The 26,010-nt window shown below is 44.9% G+C and overlaps 2 protein-coding genes and 1 pseudogene across 3 annotated transcripts; 1 reads left to right on the forward strand and 2 right to left on the reverse strand.

Moving 5' to 3' along the window:
• Positions 1–467: 467 nt before the first annotated feature.
• LOC112883296 lies at positions 468–1,959 on the reverse strand (annotated as a pseudogene).
• A 5,493-nt stretch (positions 1,960–7,452) lies between these two features.
• Positions 7,453–14,859, forward strand: LOC112880579 (DEAD-box ATP-dependent RNA helicase 5). Of its 2 annotated transcripts, XM_025945285.1 has the most exons (13): positions 7,453–7,962; positions 8,071–8,195; positions 8,689–8,796; positions 9,080–9,160; positions 10,012–10,090; positions 10,644–10,729; positions 10,810–10,934; positions 11,507–11,575; positions 11,655–11,748; positions 12,498–12,662; positions 12,736–12,828; positions 14,435–14,537; positions 14,614–14,859. In XM_025945285.1, the coding sequence occupies exons 1-12, from the start codon at positions 7,551–7,553 to the stop codon at positions 14,525–14,527; spliced, it is 1,530 nt and encodes a 509-aa protein (XP_025801070.1). In that variant the 5' UTR covers positions 7,453–7,550; the 3' UTR covers positions 14,528–14,537; positions 14,614–14,859. The 2 variants fall into 2 exon arrangements, with proteins under 2 accessions (XP_025801070.1, XP_025801069.1); XM_025945284.1 differs by having other exon boundaries at positions 14,435–14,859.
• Positions 14,860–15,237: 378 nt separating this feature from the next.
• Positions 15,238–18,673, reverse strand: LOC112880578 (CO(2)-response secreted protease-like). Its single transcript, XM_025945283.1, has 7 exons — positions 18,390–18,673; positions 17,669–18,082; positions 17,017–17,548; positions 16,804–16,907; positions 16,459–16,701; positions 16,046–16,368; positions 15,238–15,959 (listed from the first exon to the last, which is right to left on the reverse strand). The coding sequence occupies exons 1-7, from the start codon at positions 18,569–18,571 to the stop codon at positions 15,388–15,390; spliced, it is 2,370 nt and encodes a 789-aa protein (XP_025801068.1). The 5' UTR covers positions 18,572–18,673; the 3' UTR covers positions 15,238–15,387.
• Positions 18,674–26,010: the final 7,337 nt, after the last annotated feature.

A 26,010-nucleotide genomic window follows, 5' to 3' on the forward strand; every position in this document is an offset into this window, starting at 1 on the left:
CCACCCGACCACCCATTATTTCTGTCTCCACAGGAAAAAAGAAACCCGACAAACATGTGAGGAAATAAGAACGTCCAAGAAAATGAAATCGACTGATTGAATTTTAAGCAATCAAATGTACCCAGCAAACTTGCACAAGACAACATACAAGCCTATATAAGCAGTTATCAATAGTTTTCACCAGCTCCATATAATCACCATAAGAGGTTTACAATGGTGCTGATTTACAAAATAGTAGAGCACTAGCAGTTAACAAAAGTTCCTATGGTCAGCCTCCATTCGCAGCGGTCAGCCTCCATTCACAGCACCCATCTTGAGTAGTCCGATGAATCTAATACAAGTGTAAAATAAATCAGCTTAACCAAATGCAAATAGTAATTGTAATGACAGCTAGAATACAACATATGTGTAATAACAACACTCAAGATATATTACCTGAGTACTTAAACAAAATAGCAGACGAGTAGACATAGCCAATTCACATCCCCGAATCGCTAAGAAACTTGAAAACCCATGACTGAAATGTTACCTCGGATGAGCCTGATAAGAAACTACGCATCCCCTTTTGTTCTTTGGATGCTAGAAATGTTCCTACCATCAGTTTTTGGTCAGTAGTTAAAGTCATATTCTCAAATCTTTGCCATAATATATCATCAGAGCTGCGCATAGATGGTGGAGGTGGTGGTGGCTTCTTGATTTCATTTTGAAGTTCCACTAAAGTAGTTGTGATTGCATCTCCTACCCTAAACATGCGGCTCTTTGGTCTCACATCTCTCTTCTGTGCTTTTCCCTCACTTCTTAGACGCTTGACTCCCGAGCTAGATGAGCTTTGCTCAGCCACTTGGGATGCCATGCTAGGCTGGCCACTAATAGGTGAAGGTAAAGTGTCTGAATCATCACCTAGATTATCTTCAGGCGGAGCATAGCTGGATAACTCATTGCATAAGTCATCATCATAATCATTATCTTCATCAGCTTGTGTCTCATTGAGACAAGCGTTGGCGTCCATGGCAAGAGAACCATCAGCACTGTTGTTAAGGAATAGTTCTTGCATTTTATTGAAGAATTTGATAGGCTTGGACGGGAGCCTTCTTGCTCTTACCTGCATATGGTAATATGCTATTTGTTAATAAACAATATTTCATTCATTTAGCAAAATACTAACAACAAAGATTGGAAGAAGAGAATACCTGTAGGTTTGCCTTCTCTGATTCAGATATGATAACCATAGATCTTGAGGTGTCAAATATGTTACTAATCTTGCTTAAAGCTATTCTAATAAACTTCCAATTTTCCTTGTAATGTCTGAAATACCTCTCAACTTGAGTAGCAGTTACCCCCATATTGAACTGCCTATTCAATGCTTCTGAACACTTGAAGTGATGCTATTTTTTTATCTTGAAACCAGAATGCTGCTCCTTTATGTAGTCAATGAACCAACCAAGCATATATTTAGTTTGATCCTCATCCCATAGAATGGTCCTCTCTCGAGTAGTGCCATCACCTTCATCCTTTTCCTTCCCCTTGACCATATCTGTACTCAAGATCAATGTATAACAATGTCTCAAAACAGCCACATAATACAATTAAATATGGTGTTAAAATAGCCTTATAATACAATTAAACAGCAACACAATTCAATTAAATAGGGTCTCAAAACAGCCATATAATACACTTACACATTATCTCAAAACAGCAACACAAATATCTTAAATAGGATCTCAAAACAGCCATATAATAATGTCTCTAAATAATTAAATAAGGTCTCAACAAAGCCATACAATACACTTAAACTAATATATCAAAACAGAAGCACAAGCATCAATTTTGGTCCCACTCATCCCACATTTGCTGAGCTAACTGATCACGTAGGATTGCCCATTGCTGGTTGTCCCTATTAATATCCTCATGTGAACGATTGCTTCTTGGAAGAGTTTGAAACCATGTCGCATCATCATAGACATAAATATCAGGTCCATCATCAATTATAAAGTTATGCAAAATGCAGCATACCAAAACTATCTTGACTTGTGTTTTCAAAGGGAAGAATGGTTGACTTGTAAGTATCTTAAATCTATTTTTCAGTGTGCCAAATGCCCGCTCAATCGTTGTCCTAAGAGAGGAGTGGCGAAGGTTGTACAATTCTCTTGGATTATCCGGTCGTCTAGTACCCTTAAACTCCTTAAGGTGGTACCGGACACCTCGATATGGAGGTAATATGCCAGGTCTAGCAGCATAACCAGCATCGGCTAAAAAGTAGTGACCTACAATTAGATTGAACTACCATTAGCTATTCATTTTGGAAGCTAAAATACGGTATATTAATGACTTGACTTATACCTTCTGGAATTTTTAAGCCTGATGGCCGTGACAATGCATCTTGGAGCACAAAGGAATCATGAGCTGATCCTTCCCATCCGTCCAGCATATAAGTAAACTTAAGGTCAAAATCTACGGCAGCTAAGACATTTTATGTTGGATAGTACTTTCTACCCTTAAACCGATCTTGCATATATATAGGAACCGATGCCGGTATATGTGTGCCATCCAATGCTCCTACACATTTCTAACACAAATAAAAAAAGTGCTCCTGTTAGTGATTACTACAAATTAATGGAAAAATAAATTCATTGCATTATATATATAAATTACCTCAAAATATGGGTAAAATCTTCCCGGGCTGGTGGATATCTTTGGATGTGTTTCCGTAGTTCTCATGACTATAATATCACGAGACAATACACATAAAGCATCCAAAACAGCATTAAAATATCTACTAACAGTCTCTCCGGAGCGTAGAAACTCAAAACCAACTGATCTATTTGTCCATCTATGACCAACAAATTTCAAGAACATAGCTACTTGTTTCTCAATTGACACATTGATACTATCCTCTAACAATCCACGGGATTTTAAATGACCACATAACCGGTGAAAAACAACTTTACGCATGCGCAACTCACTAATACAGTTGGCTTCAGTCCCATTATATAAACGGTTTAACCTCTTTTCTCTTTCGAAATCTCTTTCTAATAAAGAACCATATTTGGGCCTCCTCATCAATCTATGTTCTTGTAACTTGTACCACAACATACAAACACAGATGGCTATGCAAATAAGCAACCTTCTTCTTCGAATGTTATAATTATAATAATAATACTCAAGATAATCCTCCATTGCACCCATCTATAAAGATTTAGGAACTACTTTAGAATGCATACAACACATATAATACAAGTAAAATCTAGAAGATAGTTATACCTTAAAGGAGAAGGTGACTATTCTCGCTACAAAAATACCTGAAGAAAGGAACAAAAATATTAGACAATTGCAGGAAATGATCAATTGGGGGGGTGGGGGACAATTGCAGGGGGGGCTAGACAAATTTGATCAATTTGGGGGTGTGGGGGGGTAGACAAATGATCAATTTGGGTGAGGGGCGCGGGCTCTGCCCAGGGAGGGGGGCGCGGCCGGCGGCGCCCTGGCGGCGTCCTTCCGCCGGAGGGGGTGAGGGGGGAGGGGGGCCGGCACGCGGGCTCTGCCCCAGGGAGGGGGCGCGGCCGGCGGCGCGCGGGCTCAGCCCAGGGAGGGGGGGCGCGGCCTGGCGGCGACCTGCCGCCGTGGGGGTGAGGGGGGCGGTAGGCTCTGCCCCGGCGGATCCCGGGAGGGGCGGAGCGGCGGCGGCCTTCCGCCGGGGGGGTGCGGCGGGCTCTACCCCGGCGGGGTGGGGGGGGGGCGGCCTTCCGCCGAGGGTGGCGGGCGCCCACGCGGTGGATCCCGCGGGGGGGGGGAGGCGCTCGCGGTGGATCCCGGGGGGGGGGGAGGAGGGGGCGGCGGGGAGGAGGACCTGGCGGCGCGGACGGGAGGAAGGCGAGAGCGTGGCGTGATTTCTGGGTGCGGCGGCCAAATCGAGCGCCGCACCTTCTGCGATATTTGCTGTGGCGAGCTGGTGGAAACACGCCTAAGGAACTGTGGCGCGCTAACCTTAGTACCGCTGCCAAACGGTTGCCTAACATGGTGTGGCACGCCTAAAGTTAGGCTATGGCGTCTTAGACATCCATCCAAACAGCCCCGTTACCTGACGCCAAAGGTCATTGTATTCAACAGGCTGCTAGTTTTTTTTCTTTTTTTGTTTCTTTAACTGGAACAGGCTGCTAGCTAGCTGCTCCGCTGCCTGCAGGCTACTGCAGCTTGCGGACTCGCGGGCCGGCGGCCTGCTGCTGGACAGGTAGCGTGGGCCGAGCTGCTGACAGGATATAAATCCTCTGACGCGAGTCCTTTTGACTGACCTACGTGTCAGTGACCAGGGAGCAAGAAGTTTCATCCCTGCTGACCCGTGGGTTACCGATTGAGAGCTTGTTTGATACTACGTTAAATTTTAGCTCATATTATATTGAACGTTTGTTACTAATTAGAGTATTAAATATAGATTAATTATAAAACTAATTGCATAGATGGAGACTAAATTGCAAGACGATTCTATTAAGCCTAATTAGTTCATCATTTGATAAGATGGTGCTACCGTAAACATACGCTAATGATAGATTAATTAGGCTTAATAGATTCATCTCGTGAAATAGTCTCCATCTATATAATTAATTTTATAATCAGTCTATATTTAATACTTCTAATTAGTAACCATACATTCAATATGACATGGGCTAAAATTTAACCCTCGGATCTAAGCACCCCCGGAACATTTCGATGTGATCCTCGTAGATCAATCTCATCTCGATGCATTTATGACAATATCATGCAAGATACTGAGGTAAGGAGGGGAGTGCAAAGTTTTGGTCGATCCATACGTCACACCAGCTGGGATTAATAGAAGTAGCATTACACCAATATTAATATCTCATCTTGAGATAAAAATTAAAAAAATATTTACCGGCATGTTGCTAATGAAATAATACCAATCACATACACAAAGAAACGTCAATTTGTATGGAAAAACCTACTCAAGGTGAGAAGTAAAAAAAAACATTTGACCACGCTTCAAATTTACATATAGTCAAGAATGTGCAATGTCTCCAGAGCCTCTAGAGGATTATAACAGCAGCGACACATATTCACCTAGGTCCAAACTTAGCATCTAAAACGACAACTAGAACCATCTAACTAGAAGTGTGATGAACAGTCAAACAAAGAAGTCACATATCTTCCCCCTCTGATATCAATTTGTATCTCACAAACTGTCACAAATTGCAAGTTCACTACACACAATTTTGGGTAGACATATAGATCCATATATCCTCTATCCATGGACAAATTCGGATATTGTTTTATGACCTAAACTTGACATCTATTGCGATTGCTACTCATCCCAATTGGCGAAGTCCCTCTCAAATATGCTACTAAACCATCCTCAAACTAACTGATCAAATTAAAGTACTCTAGGCGTAGAACAATGACACCGAATTTTGACACTGGTCCAAGCTAAGTTTGAGCCTCCCAACATTATTTTGAGACATGTCAACCTCAAATCACCAAATCTGGACATTTTTTTCCTTTCATTCTTCCTACTACTCTTTTGGTTGTGTTGTGTTTCCTGTTAGCTCACTTTTTTCATGTGGTTTTCAAAACCCAAAAAAGAGGAGATTAGGTTTTTCTCTCCCATTTTCAGCGACAAGCAATTTCATCGATTGAGTGAAGAGACAAATCAACAATTCACAAGCATAGGACTCTGAATCATTCTCCACATAGAGGTATAGCCTATCAACATATAGTCTCTTGCTTCTTACCATCCTGAATGGATCTTGGTGATGTCTATGAGGGCTGAATAGGCATATCTGAAAATTCCTAAAAAACTTCGCAGCAGTTAAATCTATCGGAACTTCCGACACAGGACCGGAACTTCCGACTTACGAAATTTAACTTGAAACTGCATAATCTGTTTGAATCAAAAGTTGCACAGTGATGCTAGGAGACTTCTACAAGTGAACTTTGCAGCACAACAACACGAGAACGTAGATTGGCATAAAATAAGCTCAAGATCAACAAGAACTGGATAAAAGCAATAAGCACTGGAAGAGAGATTTGTATAACGAAGTTCACTTCCACCAAAGGAGCTACGTCTCCATTGAGAAGCTCACAAAGAGCCGGATCTTACACTAACCTTTTTCCTCACTCAATCAACCACAAAGGAGGATTTAGTCACATGCTATGAAATCCACAAAGGATGGGTAATATAAACTTCCCGGGGCGTGCACACACGAGAGGACGTTCAACCGGACGGCGCCGAACCGTCTACAAGCCAAGGGTAACAAACGCGAATCGATGGATGAAGATGCTTCAATTGTTCTTGAGATGAACGTGGATGACCTCACACTCAAAACCCCAAGTCTCACACCTCAAACTTGCTCTCACTCAAGGCCTAACTCAAAACAACCGGAAGAAGCTGTCAACTTCCAACAAGGGTCGGAAATACCGTGGAAACTTCCAACACACACTAAAATAAAAGAGAAAAACTAAGTGCACAAGTATGTGATTTATATATCTCTTGGATTGTTAGCATCTTAATTAAGCACTTTGACATCTTCATAACATCTATTCGCGTCCCCTAGTACGGTATTTTCTATACTTAAATTCAAAATAGAAGCTCCAACACCGTTTTTCAAATAAATTGGTATCTTTTCTTGCTTTTTTTTATTTCATCGAATTTTAATCTGTCCATAACTTGATAATTAAACTCGTTAGCTCCTTAATTATGCATATCATTAACATCAAAATCCACATAGGAGGACAAATACACTTTCACATCCGTCCATAATATATCGTATTTTTGACAAAATATGATGCGTGATACAAGTCGGAAAATGCTTTTGCTTGTGGTTCCGTTGGATGTTTATTTTGTTGTTGTCAACATAATCGATGGGCAATCATTCTACACCCCCCCGCTCCAATGCTAATTTGACGCTGTAGAGATGCAAAATCAATTTTTTCAACATGATTTTCAGGAACAGTTTCTGGACATGTTAGTTGCACTGCACCCTTTCATTTTCATCCATCATTGAAGTAAAAGATGCAAAATCAGTTTTTTCACATGTCACTTTCAGCCTTTCATTTCGATCTATTATTTAAATTGATTTTTTTAAGGTGGGGTTTTCATAAAAATGCATCTAATTAGTGTTAAGGTTGTAATCCAACTTATTAAAAAAATAGTTTTGTATATCCACCGGTTTATTTATGTTCCACTTAAGTACTTCATCCGAGAAAAAAATATTATCGATTAAATAAAAATTCTCTAAAAGCTGATCTGAACAATTAATGTGAATCTAATTGTAAAAATGACTTGCGAATAAGCAGGTCTAGGTGATTTTAATAAAAAACCGGACGTCGTCGGACTAAAATCGGATGGAGCAACTGATGCTGGGCTGGGCAGCCGGGGCTACAAAATTACACGATCACGAAATTGACGGCTGAGATTCACCAACCCGTGCCTCGGTTTCCCTCTAAAACCCTAGAAACCAACCATCCCGTCCCCCTTCCCGCCGTCCTCGCCTTCCCTCCCTTCCCCGCCCATCCCCACCGCCACATCCTCCTCCGCCGCCATGGGCCGCAAGCTTCCCGCCGAGCAAACGGAAGCGGAATTACCCAGGAGCAGCAAAAAGGAGAAGAAGAGCAAGAAGGACAAGAAGCGGAAGCTCGCGGCCGAGGCCGAGGAGGCGGCGGCGACGGAGGAGGCGGTAGTGAAGAGCAGCAAGAAGAAGCGGGCGGAGGATGGGGCCAGAGGAGGAGGAGGAGGGGCGGCCGAGAACGGCGCCGAGAAGGCCGTGGCGGTGACCGGGAAGGGCTCGGAGGACCCCAAGTACGCGGCGCTGCGGTCGTTCACCGCCGCCGAGCTGCCGTCCCAGGTGCTCGACTGCTGCAAAGAGTTTTCGCAGCCATCGCCCATCCAGGCGCACTCCTGGCCGTTCCTCCTTGACGGCAGAGACCTCATTGGCATCGCCGCCACCGGATCCGGTACAGCGAAATTTGTTTGATTTCTGTTTTCCATTCGATTATTCCTTTGCCCCGTCGTGTCCGGATTCCTGATAATCTCGTTGCTTTGCGTCATTCCGATAATACCAGGGAAAACAATTGCCTTCGGTGTGCCAGCTCTGATGCACATCAGAAAGAAGGTTGGAGGGAAAACGGGCAAGAAGGCCGTGCCGCGGTGCCTCGTGCTGTCACCAACGAGGGAGCTCGCTCAGCAGGTAAGCCTATGAATGTGATCCAAAATGTTGCTTTTTAATTACATGCTCGAACAAGGCACGCAAATTTTAGGTAAATGCTGGTTGATTGCTGTGGCATTAAATAAGTTACTTTAGGTTCAGTTGACATACGTACTTCTACTTCGTTATATTCTTGCTGCTAATTTATCGAATGGTGAGTCCGTGAGGCTTTTCTTATTTGACATTTTTTCTGTAATAATCATTTTTTACATTCATGTCCAGTTGTTTTTTGTTTTGTAGCCTGAATTTAATGGATATGGTGCCTTTTCAATTTCTCCAAAAAACTTCTAGTGCACATAGCAAAAAAAAAGTTGGATAAGAGGGGCATAATAATGCTTTTACCTTTGTCTACAAATGCGTGTCATATACTGTTAGTGGGATAGTAGAAAAACTGATCATAGTAATTTGTAAGCTTGGTGGGGGGTCTGAAGAAAAAATGTTGCTGAATGATTTACACATTTCTGTATTGTGCCAGATTGCAGATGTACTAAGTGAGGCTGGTACACCTTGTGGGATAAATTCAGTTTGCCTTTATGGTGGAACTTCAAAGGGACCCCAAATAGCTGCCCTTAAATCAGGAGTGGTAAGATCACACTGATTTCAGTTTTTGCTCAGACATGGTTCACATAATTATAATGAATATTGATTAAATCCCAAAACTAGAAATGTTTTTATTTTATTTTATTTTATAGGACATGCAACTTTGCCTTGGTCTTTCAGTATTCCACAGCATGGTTCTTAAGGCAATAAAGTGTCCTGTGGCACATAGGCAACACCTTAACAACACTGTTCCACAGCTACTTTTATGTAAAAATACATTGCTGCCTAATCCATTATTCATTTTCTTGGGTTTTTTTTGCTTTCAGGATATAGTCATAGGAACTCCTGGTCGCATGAAAGACCTTATTGAAATGGGTTTTTGTAACCTTAATGAAGTTTCGTTTGTGGTAAGTCAGTTGTGCTTTTTGTTGTGCTGTTCTTGTTGTCTGAGTTATGGTGTGCATACTATATATATTCTCTTCAGTCACAAATATTTATGTGGTGTTTTGGACATCAACAGGCTCACCCAGTTGCAACTTCAATCACTATTCATTTGTTCATTTGTACTTGATATCCTAAAACTTTGTGGGTTGGCTGTACGAAAACTATGTTACTAGTTTTCTAGTTAAAAGTAGTTCCATTGGATTGTATGTTTACAACTAGGTATCAATGCTAAATTAATGAAAGGAATAGTGAAAGTGACATCTTGAAACCAGAGGCCGTGGAAACTGGGAGGTAGAAAAACATTATGAGTACTTTCTGAGACAAATCTACCAGTCATGTCTAACTTAAATATATTCATAAATAGACATCCTATTAGAATGATAATAATTGCCTTTTACATAGGCATTGCATTCCTTTCAGCTAACTGTGTAGCCTGGTACACACTCTTTAGTGTCAGTCGGTGCTTCATAAATCTCAAGGAAATTACCGAATATATTTCACATAAATAGGAACAAATTAGTTGGATATGGCATTTCCCACAACCATTTTGCCCCTAATCTTCCTTACCTTATCCGTCCTCGTTCAGGGATCTAATGAACACTGATTAGGTCTAAGAACGGGTGGTTAAGATAAAAAAATAGTAGTGAAATGGATTAGCATATTTCGGGCATCAGTCACCTCAAATGTTTCTTGGAACTACTGTGCTTGCACTTTCATGGTTGTGCTTTAATGATTAATTATTGTGTTCTATTCTGTTGCTTTTGGTCTTGTATGGTGTGATAAATGTCCTTTAACACAGACTTTTCTTGCATAGGTTCTAGATGAAGCAGATAGAATGCTGGATTTGGGTTTTGAACCTGAAGTCAGGGCAATTTTGAGCCAAACATCATCTGGTTTGTATCTATTACTTTATCTTCCTATACACATGCATTTGGCAGTTTGTTTTTTCTTTTTTTTTGGGTGGGGGGTTGGGGGGGGGGGTGATTTCATTCGTACGTCTGGGCTAGATGGCAGGATCTGCGATCCTTCTATGTGGTACTGTTGCACTACCATGGTATTACTAGTCTTTATGTTCTGATATTTCTGTATGCGAAATATTTCAGATTCTGAACAATTCTGCTGATAAGTTGATAGCAGGAGATTAGGTCAGAATAGAATAAACAACTACGAAGCCCATTTCAGAATATAAAATAAACTGCAAAAGAAATTCAGATTGGGATTCTTTCTGGATTGTAAAGCTGACAGGTCCAAGTGTCACAGTTTCCCCTTTTGTGATTGTGTGCTTACTACAAATTAGAAATCTTATTGATGATGCTATACAATGCAACCTGAGCAACCTGGACTTTGTTGTATGTTACATAGTCCTGTTGTCCTTTTTCTACTGCATCCTCGACCTCAAGCCTTCTGTTTTCTGTGTGATGCATAATGATGCTATTTCTCATGCAGTACGGCAGATGGTTATGTTCAGTGCAACTTGGCCTCTTGCTGTCCACAAGCTAGCCCAAGAGTTCATGGATCCGAATCCGATAAAGGTTATGCTTTTCTTGTTTGTTTTTGCTTTCAAAGTACCTGATTACTTGGGGTTGACAGTCTGTTCAACATCTCACTGCAGGTTGTTATTGGATCAGAAGATCTTGCAGCTAACCATGATGTGATGCAAATTGTTGAAGTATTGGATGATAGATCACGAGATTCAAGATTACTTGCCTTGCTTGACAAATACCATCAAGCACAAAGGTATATACTATTCAGGTTTTCCTTTCTGCTGTATTTTTTTTACATAAGATTCATTTCCTTAAGGCACTGATTCCACTGGCATACTGGGAGATAAGCATCAGGCTTGGTAATAGATTGATGCTCAAGCAAACATATATGAACTTGATCATATGATTGGATGCAATTTGGTTACGAAAGGAGAAATTTGTGGTCTACTTGAAATGCTTGAAACATCAGAGTTGCTTGAAACACTTTGGTTACAAATGGAGATATTTGGTCCTGGGATTTGTTTCGACTCAAACAAAACTAAAAAAAAAGAAGTTGAGGAAAGTATTTAAAGAGGACTAGAGCATCTTTAGAAAGATGTAAGTTATGGGAAAAAAAATCAAGCCTTTTTGGGACAAACTTAAATAAAAATCCAGTTTTCTTACTCTACCAGTCTTCACATTATTAGTGATTTATTACTGTCTCCCAAAAAAGTGAAAAACATTCTTTTTGCACATGAACAGTTTTTTAGTGATGTTCTTCTTTTGTCTTTGGAGCCTTATATTTAAAACTCATATAAGGAAGTTTACTTGTGTTTAATGCTACAGCAACAGGGTTTTGGTTTTTGTGCTGTACAAGAAAGAAGCTGCACGAGTGGAAACAATGCTTCAGAGAAGGTAGCAGATTTGTTTCCATCTTTCGATTTAATCTGTGCACAATATCTCTCCATATTTTTAATTATATGTTCTTCTAAAGGGGATGGAAGGCTGTTTCAGTCCATGGAGACAAGGCTCAGCATGATAGAACAAAAGCTTTATCTTTATTTAAAGAAGGAAAATGCCCTTTAATGGTTAGCTTTTTTCAATCACTTCCATATAATTTGATTCAGGCCTGATAGTCCAATTGTAGATACGTATGGACTTTGCTTTTTATACATGGTTTGTTGTTTAATTTATGATCAGATCCTCATATCTATAGCAATTTTGGTTTCTTTGCTGAACCTTGCGTCCTTGCCCACTAAACACCAGCTTTGCTAGGCAAGGTTGGGCAATACTAGTGGAGAGCCATGCTAGGTAAGAGTACTTTGAAGTACTAATGGGATTCATGACTTCATGTTGCATTGTAAATTTTTAGAAAGTTAAGAGCAGCTAAAGAGCTCCTTCTGGATATCAACAGGTTATGCTACTCCTGGATTCTCATCTTTACCGTTTAGAGATCATTTTTAATGAGATCTAGGTGTTCTGATCAGTGGTTCAAAACATCCAAGAATATAGTTGTAAATTGAAATCATTATTGTTGTACTTATTGGAAAATTAGAATATGGTATATCAACAAGTGCCAGCACCCATTTTAGTTATGATGTTGCTCATATGGTAAGGCCATTGTATATTTTTTTACATGTGAACGAGGTGAACCTCAGTTAATGAAAACATTTTGCAAGAGTGGAAATTCTTCAAAATATGCATGGCTGGCTGAATCCAGTGTGGAATATTTGTGGTTTTATCTTGCATGTGAATATCTCTTATTTGTTTTACTGTTTCAGCAACAAATATTATGGTTTGTTCCATCTGTGTGCTCATTATTTTGTAATACATGCAGATTGCTACAGATGTTGCTTCACGTGGACTTGATATTCCTGATGTTGAAGTTGTCATTAATTATAGTTATCCTTTGACAACTGAGGATTACGTCCACAGGATAGGAAGGACTGGTCGTGCTGGCAAGAAAGGTGTTGCTCATACCTTTTTCACCCAAGAGAACAAGGTACACGATCATACCCTTGTTGCACTTGATGACGTCAGTTTTTTAGGTTATGTTAATTTAATTGCATTTACAGGGTCTTGCTGGTGAACTTGTGAATGTTTTGCGGGAGGCTGGCCAGGTTGTTCCTTCAGCCCTTATGAAATTTGGCACACATGTCAAGAAAAAGGTTTGTATTCAGATCGAATTTTTCATTTGAAGTTATCGTGTGTTCATAGTCCATATTAGTCCATGTCTGATTGTTTAGGTATGGATATATCTAGCAAAGTCAGTAAGAGTACAGAAAGAAATGCATTTGAAATACACATTCTCACAGAGTTCATTCTCAAGAAACCACCTTGATGATTTGTCCGGTCTAGTTTTGTAGCTTTTGTGTCGTTGCAAATACTGTAAATGCGTGGAAATTGGTGTTTCAGTTCACTAAGTATGCATTTTTTTCATCTCGAAAATGCAGTTGAGTTTATCTTCATTTTTATTTCACGTCACTGAATATTGCCTCAATCTTGAATTCTTTTCCGAGATTTAAATTATGGAAGCAAGCTTGAATTTCATAGGATTTGTAGCATCTGTCAACTTGCATGGAGCTTGATGTCTCCTGCCATTTTAAGAAGCAGATGGTCCATTTGCATCCCTATGAAAATGCCAATTACTTGATAAAGCTATTTGCCATGGCAGAAAACTAATGAGTGCGCCCTGTGGTGCATGGCAGGAGCCACCAAGCTTAAAGAGCTAGATGGGTCGCTGACCCTGGCCCCTTAGGTGCTGGTGGTCTTGGTCATGGGTTGTTTCTTTTTCAGTGGTGAGATAGGTGGTGTGTGTTGTACTGAGTGCTGAGGTTCTCTAACCTCTACACTCTTCTTCTTTTCTTCCTTAAATGAAATGACACGCAGTTCTCCTGCGTCGTTCAAGAAAAAAAGCTATTTGCCATGAAAGAAAACTAGATCAGTTGTGCACTCCACATCAAAACATGTAGGATCTGGATTCATGAAACATTTCAAGATTTGACCATCAATATATCAAGCTGCATAAATTAATGGAAATAATTAGTGTACTTGACCCATCATGCAAAATCTGTAACTATTTTTGTCTGAAATGACATGGCTAGATGGTTCTGTGAGATATCTTCATTCAAGCGGATAACTGTCTCTAGATTCCTAGATGCAGCAGACATAGAAATTAGGGTCCTGTTACCATTTCATGGGAGCCAAGGTCTAGTCTATGTGTTCAGCAATCAGCAGCGGACCGATGCTACTCCTGCAGAATCTGGCCACAGTATAACAAAGGCAATTGTGACTACAGGGGCATGCACAAACAAAGATTTTATATGTAGCAAACATAAATCCCCCCCCCCCCCCCCCCCCCCCCCCCCCCCCGGCTTCCGTCGTTTGTGGACCTGGAAACGCACAAGAGATGTGGGTGGCAAATGAATTCTGAGGGCTTGGGAGTCAGGAGTTGAGTGATTGATCCTTTTTTTAATTTGAGCTGCCTAACCCAAAAGGGATATAATTCCGGTGATGGTTTTCAAAACTATATGCTTTCTTATATCCAAACACTTTTCAGTCAGTCAAAATAAAGTTTTATTTCTAGAACTGTAGTATTGACTTAAACCTCAAATAATTTGTATCAATTTTTAAATGTAGAGAATGTTATTCAGTTCTTTGAATGCTATTAAAGGCTCAATTCACTACATGTGAACAGAATGAACATTTAAATAGTTTGCATGAGGGTGATTTTGATTAATGATGTTGACTTTATCCTTTGTCATTCTTTTGCAGGAATCTAAAATATATGGCTCTCACTTCAAGGAAATCACTGCAGATGCTCCTAAATCTACGAAGATCACATTCGGTGATTCTGACGAGGACTAAACTAACAACGGTTGATATTTTCTCATCCCTGCTTATGGAAACTTGATATATCTCGGTTGATGATGCTAGTGATATCATCGAATCAGGTATCCGGAAGCTGATTGCAGTGGATGTAATACGTGGCAGAAGGCAACTCCAGAATATAGCTATCATAGTATCATCCATCCATGTTTTAGGTAGTTTATTATGAGCAGCATTCTGCTTATGTATTTTTTGACCATCCGCATTATAATTAGTTGTATGCACCACAACTCTTTTCTTGGAGAATAGTTAAATCCAACTATGATAGTGATTAAATAGTAAAGATGTAGTTCTGTTCTGGTTGTAGAAAAGGTGAAGCTGGTTTTTCCAGTCTGGGTTGGCTTGCTGGAGTGGCTGTGGGTTTATGTTTTGTCAGGTTTTGATTTGTCTCCATGTGTTTGATTCAACTTTGTATTACCGCCAAGTTGCCCTCAAGCTCTCGTGGCAAATTCAAACTCTGCAGACTCACTGCCTGCCTAGTGCCTTTTGAAACATTTGGCTATATCACACACTTTATGTTGTGATTGTTCATTGGTGATCTTGCACAAGTCTAGGTGCCTTGGCCTTGATGCTTATTTGCCAGCGCTGCTCTGCATGTTGGTTCTGTGCTGCTACAAAGTATGTGTTGGACTTTGTTTTCACTTTGGGACGGCCCTGCGTCACATGATGTCATGTCTGTGACCAAGACATTGCCAATGACCCAGCTTCAGAATCTTCTATAGTTGCCACTACTAGTTGTCAGCATCATATCCTTTATGTTGATCACAGTTCACAGCATTGCTTGACCACTGCAGCATCCATGATACTTGACAGTTTTCTACTACATGTGACATTCAGTTTCAGCTGGTCACCACAAATGGGCTGCGAACCATGTGCTTTCCATCCGACCATGTAATGGAGCCCGACATGGCGCCCTTCTTCGCCGCCGCGTCTTTCCCGCCGGAGAAGCTCGCCTGGAAGGCCAGCGTCTTCACGCCCTTGGTGAACTCGAGCTTGTTCGGCGTGACCTTCACGTCCAGGCCGGCCGGCGCGCTGACGGCGACCGTGTAGGTGGCCTCCTCCTGCGCCCCGACGTTGGTGACGGCGCGGGTCACCGTCCGGCCGCCGCCCGCGGCCTTGCCGAGCCCCGACACGGCGATTGACGGGTAGTTGAGGTCGGAGATGAGGCCCGTGCTCGCGTTCGCCGCGCAGTAGAACCCGCCAGGGAGCGAGGCGGCGATGAGCTTGATCTTGGACGCGTCGTAGCCGTAGTTGCAGAGGAAGTGGAGGTAGTCGTCTTCCCCGGCCTCGTACACCAGCCCGGGGTCCAGCGCGCCGGTCGGGTGCACCTGGCCGGCGCCGTAGTCGTACGGCGTCGCCGGCGACCCGAAGTCCGTCGTCATCGGAGCATGGTTGTTGTCCAGCTGGGTCGCTGCGGCGGCGGATCGACCGGACATGATGAGACTTTCTTCTTCGCTGACGGCCAATTTCAGATTCAGAGATGAAGAATACTGTTACCTGTGGTCATGATGGCCGACCGGATCGCGGCGGGGCTCCACGTGGGGTTCCACGCCTTGACGGTCGCGGCGGCGCCGGCGACGTGGGGGCACGCCATGGACGTCCCGGAGACGAGCTTGAACTGCGAGGCCTGCGTCTGCCCCGCCGGGAGCGACGACGTCGGGATCCACGACGCCAGGATGTTCACCCCCGGGGCAGCGACGTCTGGCTTGAGCACGTTCCCGGTCTGCGCCGACGGGCCCCGCGACGAGAAGTAGGCCACCACGGGCGCCGGCTTGTACTCCGTCACGGTGGCCGCCGGCGTGATCGTCGCCACCGGTTGGCTTCCGTGGCGGCGGATCGGAATGACGAAGGTGAGTTCTTTCTTCGCTTTGGGAGAGGAGGCCATGACTGTCGGCTGCAGAGCTACCTACCTGGTGGAGGCGATGTACTTGCGGATGGCCGCGGCGGACGCCGAGGTGACCTCGGTCGCCGGGAAGTCGAGGTAGGTGGTGGCCACCGCCAGCTCGGCGTCGTTCACGAAGATGCACCCCACCGCTCCGGCGCTCTTCAGCTCGTCGGCCTTCACCTGCTTCGACGTGTCGCCCTGCGAGTGGTTGCACAGCACGATCTTCCCTTGGACCTTGCCTCTGTCCAGCGTGCCGGGCTCGCAGTGGCTACATGATCGGAGGATGACGACGGCGTCACAAAATTTTGCAGAGAGTTGTTGCTGTCCAGAATTTTAGCCATCGATTTGGCTAGGAGTTCGTTGCTCTTACCTAGCTGAGGCAGCATCGGAAACTGAGCTCGACTTTGCTGCTGCACCAGTGATCAATGGATACTTCGGGGATTTATCCAAGTTAGAGAAGTTTATGGCTCCACCCTACATATATATAAAGATATATATTTATATATATGTATATATGATCAGAGGTTGATGACAATACTGAGAAATCGAAGCTGCAACACCACCGAAGACGAGCTTCACGTACTCTGACAGCGCTGTTGTTTCCACCGAGCACGACGTCGGACTCGAAGTCGCGGTCGATGGTGGTGGCGGCGACGGTGAGGATCCACGGCGCGGCGTTGACCACGGTGGCGGCCGCCGGGCCAGAGTTGCCGGCGGAGCACACGACGGTGATCCCCTTGGCCACGGCGTGGAACGAGCCGATGGCGATGGGGTCCGCGGAGAAGTCCTGGCGGAAGTAGGGCGACGCGCCCAGGGAGACGGAGAGGACGTCCACGCCGTCGGCGACGGCGTCGTCGAAGCCGGCGAGGATGGCGGACCCCGCGCAGCCCTCCTCCGAGCAGACGCGGTACATGGCGACCCTCGACGCGGCGGAGCCGCCCTTGGCGGTCCCCGGGGCGAGGCCGTAGTACGAGGCGCCGGCCACCGCGCTCCCGGCGGCCGTGGACGACGTGTGCGTGCCGTGGCCGACGTCGTCCCGCGGCGAGCCGCCTCCGCCGCTCTGCGAGGGGCCCCTCACGTCGTCCATGTCGTAGTACCTTGCCCCGATCAACTTCCTGCGTCGGGATCGTCGCAGAAGATGTAAGAAACCCTGACGACGTCTCTTCCCGCTCCCGATCGAAATGGAAGGAAAATTAGATGACAAAAAAGGGAAAAGCTAAATCAATGGCGCTCACTTGTTGCAGCTGGAGGAGTTGAAGTCGTCCCCGGTCATGCAGACGCCCTTCCACCGGGCGGGCACGGGCCCGAATCCAGCGTCGCTGAAGCTCGGCGACTCCGGCCAGATGCCGGAGTCGAGCAGGCCGATGATGGTGTCCGCCGTCGCGGCCGCGGGGGACGACGACGAGGAGGGGTCGCCGGCGGCCTTGCGGGCCGCACGGCGACGGGCGGCGGCGTCGATCTTGACGGCCGCCTGCTGCAGGAAGTCCCAGGACCTGGTGGTGTGGAGCTGGTACACCGGGTCGGCGAAGACGGAGACGACGCCGGGCCTGCGGCGGAGCGCGGCGGCCTGGTCCTTGGACAGCCGCGCCGCGAAGCCGGAGAAGCCGTGCCTGTACTGCCGCAGCACCACGCTGTCCGCCCGCTGCCCCCTGGTCGACGAAGAAAATCACATACGGAAATGAACAAACTATTCTAAAAAAACAATTCATGGCACGTGGAGTAGAAGTAATTAGTACTGTAAATCACTAAGCAGGAGATGGTAGGCTTAGATTTTTTTCGACGGTGGGATGAACATCGTGCTGTTAGCCTATTTTCACTCTCTAATTATCCTATTTGTTGTTCCTCCGATACGATGCTCTCTCCAACCCTACTTGTTTCCTTCTATGGTGGTGTGGCCGCCACTAAAATGACCGTGTGTATGCGCCGCGGAGCTAGACTTTGAGATGACCGACCGACCTCTTGAGCACCGTGCCGACGAGGCGCAGGTGGCTCTCGAGCAGGAGGTTGGGGGAGGTCCGGGCCGGCACGGCGCCCATGTACACGACGTACACCTGGCTCCGGCTCCCCCCGTCGCCGGCGCCGGCGCCGGCCAAAGACGCGGCGATCAAGCATGCTAGCAGCAGCCAAATGGCCGCCATCCTGGCCTAGCTAGCTAGATACCACAGTACACTATAGACTGACTGGCTAGCGCTGATCCTCCGATCGACGATCAGATCACCCGCGTACGTCGTCGTCGCTGCAGGCTTGTATTGTGTGGGCGCCACGGGTTCCGCCGCGTCTCTATATATAAGCATTGGGGGATGGGTGCCTCGGTGGACGCGGGCTTGTTGTGCGGCTGTGGTTGCGCGAGCGAGCGGCCGGGCTGGGTGGTGGTGCGGGCACTGGCGGAGCGCACGTACGCGTACGCCGGTGCTGGGGACGAGTGCTCCAGCTAGTGATCAAACCTTATCACGACCCGAAGTGGCAGTGGTAGCCTAGGCCGGCCACCATCTGTGTTTAATATAAGTGGCTGGCGAGCTAGAGTGTGTGTGTCTTCCTTTCTGCGTGGCTTGGCTGCCAATAAATCCCGAGGACAAAAAAGGAAGTTTACTCCTCTCTTCGGTCGATCGATTGAAGTTTACGCGTCTTTATAATGATCAATATCAGACGATAATTTAGGGTGGCAACTGTGGCGAGAGGTGGTAATGGTAAAAGCTTTGGTGCTTAACAGTGTCCGAGGAAATCTCCAGCCGGTGGCGGAATGCACCCGTCTAATCCTAGTTTAGGACGAGTTTGGGTGAAATCTAGAAACGTTTGATCAAAGGATGGATGAACGCGGAAAAGACACGAGGATTTAGAGTGGTTCAGGCCGCCGGAGCATAAAACCCTACGTCCACTTATGTGCTATATTGCTTCTGAAGAACTTGGGAGTTCCTGAGTGAACTTAAGCTTGAGGGAGCCTAAAAGAGCTTGTGTTCTATCGGGCGCACTCTCCCTTTTATAGGCTCAAGGGGAGTGCGTATATTGAACGGGGTCCAGACAAGTGGACCTAGCGACACATTAAATAATAAGCATACTGGAGCCTTCTACGCCACAGATACGGAGATCTTCCACTCCAGCTCCTTCCTGTAGTCCTCGATCGAGAAATTGATGTGCATATCAACAACCAGGGTATGGTCATGTGCCGCCTTACCGGCACAGTGCCTGCTGTCAGTGTCATGCACAGTGGAAGACGTGTTGTTAATGTTGGGTCAATTCCCGCTGACAGGCGAAGGGGCTATGTTGACCCGCCGCGCCGTCGCCTCCGCGCTCACTGTAGCAACGCACACCTCAGCTCTTGCGCAGCAGACCATAATTACCCCTTGCTCACGCGCGCGGCGCTGTGACGTGACTATACGCTGCCTGCCCGCGCGTAGAGTACAGTGATGTGACGCGCCGTCTTGGTAACAGACGGGCTTACCATGGTGTCAGCATACCTGCCCAGCGTATCAGTGGACGGTCCATACCCTGTCTTGGGCACGCGCAGCCCACCTACCCGCATTTAATGCGGTAGTTAGGCTGGCGTCCCGCAGAAGGCCTTCTACCGCCGGACACGTGGCAGAGTTGGCCTAGCTGCCGCTTCCTCAGCGGCACGTGGCGGCACCGGACCTCCTCCCCGGGGGGAAGGGAGGTCCGGGCTCCCGAGGCCGGCCCAGTGCACAGGCCCATAGGGGTCTGGCTCCCACACGTGGCGGCACCGACCCCCCTGTGACAGTTCATGTGTTTGTAAGTTAGACATATATTTGTTAGTGTGAAATATATGTTTGTTTGTATAAAGCTCATGTGTGTTTATATGAAGCTTTTGAAAAATTTAAGTGCCAGTAAAAGGGTACTTTTGTAATTACAGAAAAACCTAGGGTTGTTTTTGCAAAATGTAATTGGATAGAAGGTAACTTCAAAATAAGTAAAGAGTAGTTTTGCAAATATGTTTTTCTTACTTCATGTCTTGTAAAAATATATATATTTACTCAACAGTTGCATTAGAAATGTATGAGTTAAATTGTGTAAAAATTTGAGTAAAGTTGCGGAAATAGGGGTATTTGTGTAATTTATTAACAGTACAAGTCTTTTTATGCGAAATAGGTGATTTACAAAAGTAACTTTCCAAAATTACTAGAGGCTAAAGGGTAATAATGTAAGTAATCATGACTTACTTAGCAATTTGCAAATAGGCCCAAGGTTATATGTAATTTATACTAACAATGACAAAGATTTTATAAAATTCAAATTTAGTCCAAGTCTTAAAATAAAACTTCATATTTGAGTTTTGGAGTTCAAACCCTAAAACAAAGTTGTAGAGTTTGAAAAGTTGTACAACTTTCATTTTGGTCCCAGTTTTGTTTGAGCTCTAGAACAGTGGTTAAATTCTTCTTTACATCCAGGCCCTTGTTTTTCTTTAAATTTGTGCATAGGTTCTGGGGAAAAACTCCCTTTCTCTTCCTCCTCCGGCGCCCCTTTATTGCTCTGCTCTGCAGCTCGCCGCTGTTCTGGCTGCCCTCGCCACCTCCTGCTGCAAGTCTTCCACGTGCCGCCACCCCTTCGGTTCCTCTTCCTTCCGTGTCTAATCGCCCCACTCACTCCCTTCTTCGCGCTTGTTCCCTTCTGTCCCCAATTGCAAGCACTCCTCCGCCGGGCTCCCTTTCCTGGCATCTGCATATCACTCCAGAGCGGTGGAGGCAGGTAGATGCCAGAGTGGTGGAGGTCGTCGTCGAAGCGAACCTAGAGCCGAGCAAGTACCCCGCCACCGCGTTCCCCGCCTCCCGACGCCCTCCTCTCGCTTCGCCTCCACGCCGCCATTCCCCCTACGTCCAATCACCGTTAGTCCTCCTTGGGTCGGGGCTATTGGCCCAGCCGTGTCCGGAGCGGTGCACGGTTCGCCTCGGCTCAACGCCGCCAATCCAGCCGCGTCTGGAGCTCTGCGCGACCCTCCCCGAGCTCGACGTCGCGCAGGACAACACCATCCACGCACGACACCGGGCCTTTTGCCCGCTCGCCGTGCTGCCGCACCTTGCCGCGTCCCCGTCGCTACCGCACCTCCTCCTCACTGTCTCCGACGCCGTTCGCCCCCACGCCGCCCGGTACCCGCGCGCCACCAGGCCAGCAGCGCTCCCCTGGCCTTGCCCAGCGTCGCGCCTGCACCTCCCCGGCCGGAGCAGCCGCGCCTCTGAGCTCCGCCCCCCCCCAACGCCGAAGGCCTCCTTCCGGTCTTCCTCCTCACCTTCTGACCCCTAAAATGAACTCCTGGTGTGCCACTCGTCCTCCCCGGCCACCGGAGTGGTCTCCTCCCACAGGAACCGAGCCCCCCCCCCCCTCCCCCCGAGCACCTCCTCTGCTTCAAGTTCACAGGAAGGACCTCGTGCAACAGTTGGAACAAGTCCAGGGGGTTTTCTGCATTGTCATAGACTCATAGGTATAGTCTTTTAGGGACCTAATCGTTTAAAGCTTTACAAATTCATAGAAAGTGGTATATAAATCGTAAAATATCAAATGAAGATGTTTTGGAATCCTTGTGAGTAGGTCTATGTAGTATGTGTATAATTTTGTATGTGTTAGTAGAAAATTTTGCTCTAGTTTAAGTATTATTTTAAGTGGTTGCAAGCTTTGAAAATGCATAGCAAATGGTAGAAAAATGGTAAACATGTAAAACCAGTTGGGTTAGTTTTATTTTAGCATGAAAAACTTAGGAAAAATATTTAATCTACTATTTTTTTAATGCTTTTATGATGTTGATTTGATCTTGAGTAATGCTTGTTTTAGCTTGCTTATTCGATATCTGCAATGCTGGAAGTCAAAAATTTATGAAATTTAAGCAGTAGCTTACTCTTTTGCATGTTTAATTTACTATAAAAATTTCGAACCTAGAAGCTATGTGCATGTTTGTAAATCTATTTTTATTCAGTTTTCTTGTTGAGGCTAAAATAAATACTTTAGGTCGGAAATAAATGCTGGTAAACTGTTTTTACACTCCTTATCAGTAGGTTATCATGCAAGTTAATCTGTGTTGCTAGATCCTTGCTGCATGCCAAGTTGCGGCATTTATTTGGTCCCTAGATATAGTTTTCTTGTTGAATGTTGCTAAGAAGTGTTTTCCTACCTGTGAATCTCAGTAGCTGATCCTTGTTCCTAAATAAGTCATGTTACAACATGAATTAGGGTTACAACGAGTGTCTCTGTGTGGTTGCTCAAATTCCGAGCATATGCTTTAAAGTTGATTATTTAAGCATGATATTGTTTGTATGCTTGCTAAAACTAACTCGTAACCTCAGCACAACTTAGCTAACATACCTAAGACCTTGTGACACTTGTGTCATAATGAACAACTTGGAATAATTTAGGAACCACTTAAAGCTATATTTAGTCATGTGTGCTTGTTATTGCAATACGTTTCCTTGTGCCGCTTGTTCGAATCTTAATTAAACTTGTTGTGCAACTTTATGGCATAAGAGATGTCTAATTCGGACATGAAACATTTAATTTATTTTAGCCTACTGTTTGTGTGACGCTAAACCTAATTATCTCTTGATAGCCAAAGTCCTTGCCATAGATAGATTAAAGGTAAATTGTGCACCATGCCTGATATACTTGCTGCTCCTATGGCAGACTTTTTGTGATGATTGGTTAACCTTTATTCATATGGATGCTCATACATTTGCTTTGGTCTTGATTACAATCTTGTTAGAGCCCCTTCCTATGTAAAGATCCTAGTCTACCTCGTGTATCGACTACTTAGTTGATACACCTTTGTAACTAGGTTTAGCAATGGGCTACTAGTTCAGCCGATTTTCGATAGGCGTGACCCTATCGGCCATGAGCCTCTTGACTTCTTCCCTACCGGCAAAAGCCCCTCGGCCCGATGTTAACCACCCTATCAGTCCGATCCGATGTTAGTGCCCTGACCGACCCGGTCCGATCTAGACAACCACGCCGGCTATGCATCAATCGGTTGTTTGCTGATATCATCGAACCACTCAAACACTGATTACTCCGGTTAACACTCCAGTCAAGAATCGGATAGGCACATCCAATAGAGAATGTAATTATCGGTTAAGCACAGCCAGTACAGCATAGGGAATCGGCTACTTGTGCCGATTCACAAATCTAACGCATGCGCACATATTAGCTCGGCCGATGCTCACACTTTCGACTAGTTTACTAATACGCAATCAAATAGTTACTTACCCTGATCGACTAGCATGCTGATGTTCACAGATCGACTAGTTTGCTAAAAACACAAATCGGCTATGCCAATGCGCACAGTGATCAACTAGCCATTCGATTTAGATAACGTATCGGCTGCACCTAGTCGATGCACACACGACCTTAGAGTTCTATTACCCATTGATCTAAGCCGATTCCAGTTGTTTCCCATAGTGGTCAAATATGGCCGGTCAATCCTTAGTTTTCCCATCCTTATCCACACACTGTTATCAGCCGATTTATCGGCTGAGAGATCGGCTATATGCTTACCGGTTACATACCCTCAACCACATCCTCTTTAGTCTAATTCCGCACTTATGGTCTCACCAACCTAGTTTGATATTAGTGATCTGTTGCACCTAATTCTTGAAATAGGTCTAACTTAGATAACTCCATCGGCTGTACGGCACTCAATTGTTGTGTTGACGTAATCCAGCCGATGCAACCACACCTAGTTACCTAGGATAATGCTTAAGCACATCTCTGTTAAGACACGCCTCTGTTAGACATAACCAAAGCACATCAATCGGCTAAACCTGATGCATCCTCATCGGTTAAGACCAAGACCTATACACCAACCAATTAGATAATCAAACATGCTACCTAATGAAGTTAGTATAGATGTTTAGAGTAACCCACCCTGTTGCTTAGCGTAACTAGTTAGTTTAGTTGATACTCGATAAATGACTGCCCAGTAAAGGGTAGTTAGGTTATTTGTTGAAATGTAATATTATTTTATTTGGATTGCAACTTTATTGTAAAATAACATAAAAGTATATGCATTCCATAAATTGTAACTCTGCATTTCATATAGACTCGACCGCTCTTGCCGACAGAGATTATCAGCTGATTCCGGAACCAGAAGGAGTTTGTCCTGAAGACCCCGGGAACTTCGCCGCGGAATTCTCTGAAGCCCCGAACCAAGGTTCAGAAGATATTAATTTGAATAACCCCAGCCCCACCAGCGAAGGCAAGCCCCGGACATAACCCTACTTTATTACACTGCAAACTATACTATTTATATATGTCTTTATGCATTAAGTTCTTAGGAGTTGTTTGGAAACCTTAGCTGCATAATTCCAGGAACCGATGTATTGAACACTAGTACTTGAGTCCGAATAGCTGCTCTGCTTATAGGACCGGTAGAAGTCGAGTGATTTCCTGTCACTCGCGCGATATAGGAATTGTAATGTTTACTTTTCGGTATTCACTATAAGGATGACGGACGGGAATTTTAAGGAGTATCATGTTTGAGATGATACCCTGTCAGTGTTATTGAAATGGATAAGGTCGCAGTGTGTGGTAACGGTGGTTAAGCGTTTGAAAGTACTAGCCACATACCGTGAAATATGGTAAGCGGTAAGCCTAGTAACCAATCGGCCCGAGGAGTGGACATACCCCCCACTACATGTATTTGCTTCTTTTGATTACTTTGTTCTACGTGCAGGAATACGTGTTGCTGGGCAACCAGGAGTACGAGTTTTGTAGTCGCGCTACAGACGTACGTCCTGCACTTTGGAAGTGCGTATGGTCCTGCAGTCGCTTGTGGTGGATCTGATCCACGAGTCGGAATGAAAGGTAAACGGTTGCTTCGGAACGACCCTTTGGTGTTCCAAGCGTGTGTGTTAGGTTTACCCTTGCAAGGTTGAATTCGATTCAGAATCGTCCGCTTCTCACGATGGTTGAGACTGCTTGATCCCTTTACCACATAGAGTAACAAGAGTAACTTTGTGATTATCAAAGATGATGTTTGATTAAAGATTCTACCATGTGTGAGTAGTTACAGGTGCTTATCTAGAATGGTTAATCAACTAGAACCTGAAAACTAAAAGTTGAAAATAAGGATCTACTCTTTGTTGCTTTTCAGCTGAAAACTCTACCCAAAACCTGAAAAGCCTGCATAAGTCTAGATACATGGCTAAGTATACCATGAGCGGGTAAATCTTGCTGAGTATTAGTATACTCAGCCTTGCTTTGTTGATTTACTTCAGGTAATCTCCCTGATGAGCCAGCATTCATTACACCGTGGCCCTACCCCTTGCCTGATGGTTGGTCCGTGGAGTGGGATCCGTCCCCGGCCAACACGGATTCCGCCGAGTGATATCATGCCAGGGCTAGCATGGTATTTGTAATAACGACATGTACAATATTTACGCTTTTAAACTCCGCTGTTTTGACTTAAAACTAAAACCTGTTTTGTAATAATCTCCCTTCACTGGGAACTAATGATGTTTTGTATACTTTTGTAATATATCTGCTTGTGATGTAAAATATAATGGCATTTATATCTCTGGACTCACCTTCGTGTGAGGTACCTTGTTGGATCCTGCGTTCGGTGGTTGATCGGGACGTTACCCGACAG

Source organism: Panicum hallii, chromosome 2 (genome assembly GCF_002211085.1).
Source record: "Panicum hallii strain FIL2 chromosome 2, PHallii_v3.1, whole genome shotgun sequence".
NCBI classification, from domain to species: domain Eukaryota; kingdom Viridiplantae; phylum Streptophyta; class Magnoliopsida; order Poales; family Poaceae; genus Panicum; species Panicum hallii.

Bases quoted from the DNA above. Each gene is read 5' to 3' on its own strand.
- LOC112880578 (XM_025945283.1), bottom strand. From the start codon at position 18,571: ATGGCGGCCATTTGGCTGCTGCTAGCATGCTTGATCGCCGCGTCTTTG. The intron at 17,549-17,668 runs GTGAGCGCCATT...ATCCCGACGCAG, and splicing joins AACTCCTCCAGCTGCAACAA to GAAGTTGATCGGGGCAAGGT. The intron at 16,369-16,458 runs GTAGGTAGCTCT...CCGCCACGGAAG, and splicing joins AAGTACATCGCCTCCACCAG to CCAACCGGTGGCGACGATCA.
- LOC112880579 (XM_025945284.1), top strand. From the start codon at position 7,551: ATGGGCCGCAAGCTTCCCGCCGAGCAAACGGAAGCGGAATTACCCAGG. The intron at 9,161-10,011 runs GTAAGTCAGTTG...TTTCTTGCATAG, and splicing joins TTAATGAAGTTTCGTTTGTG to GTTCTAGATGAAGCAGATAG. The intron at 10,730-10,809 runs GTTATGCTTTTC...ATCTCACTGCAG, and splicing joins TGGATCCGAATCCGATAAAG to GTTGTTATTGGATCAGAAGA.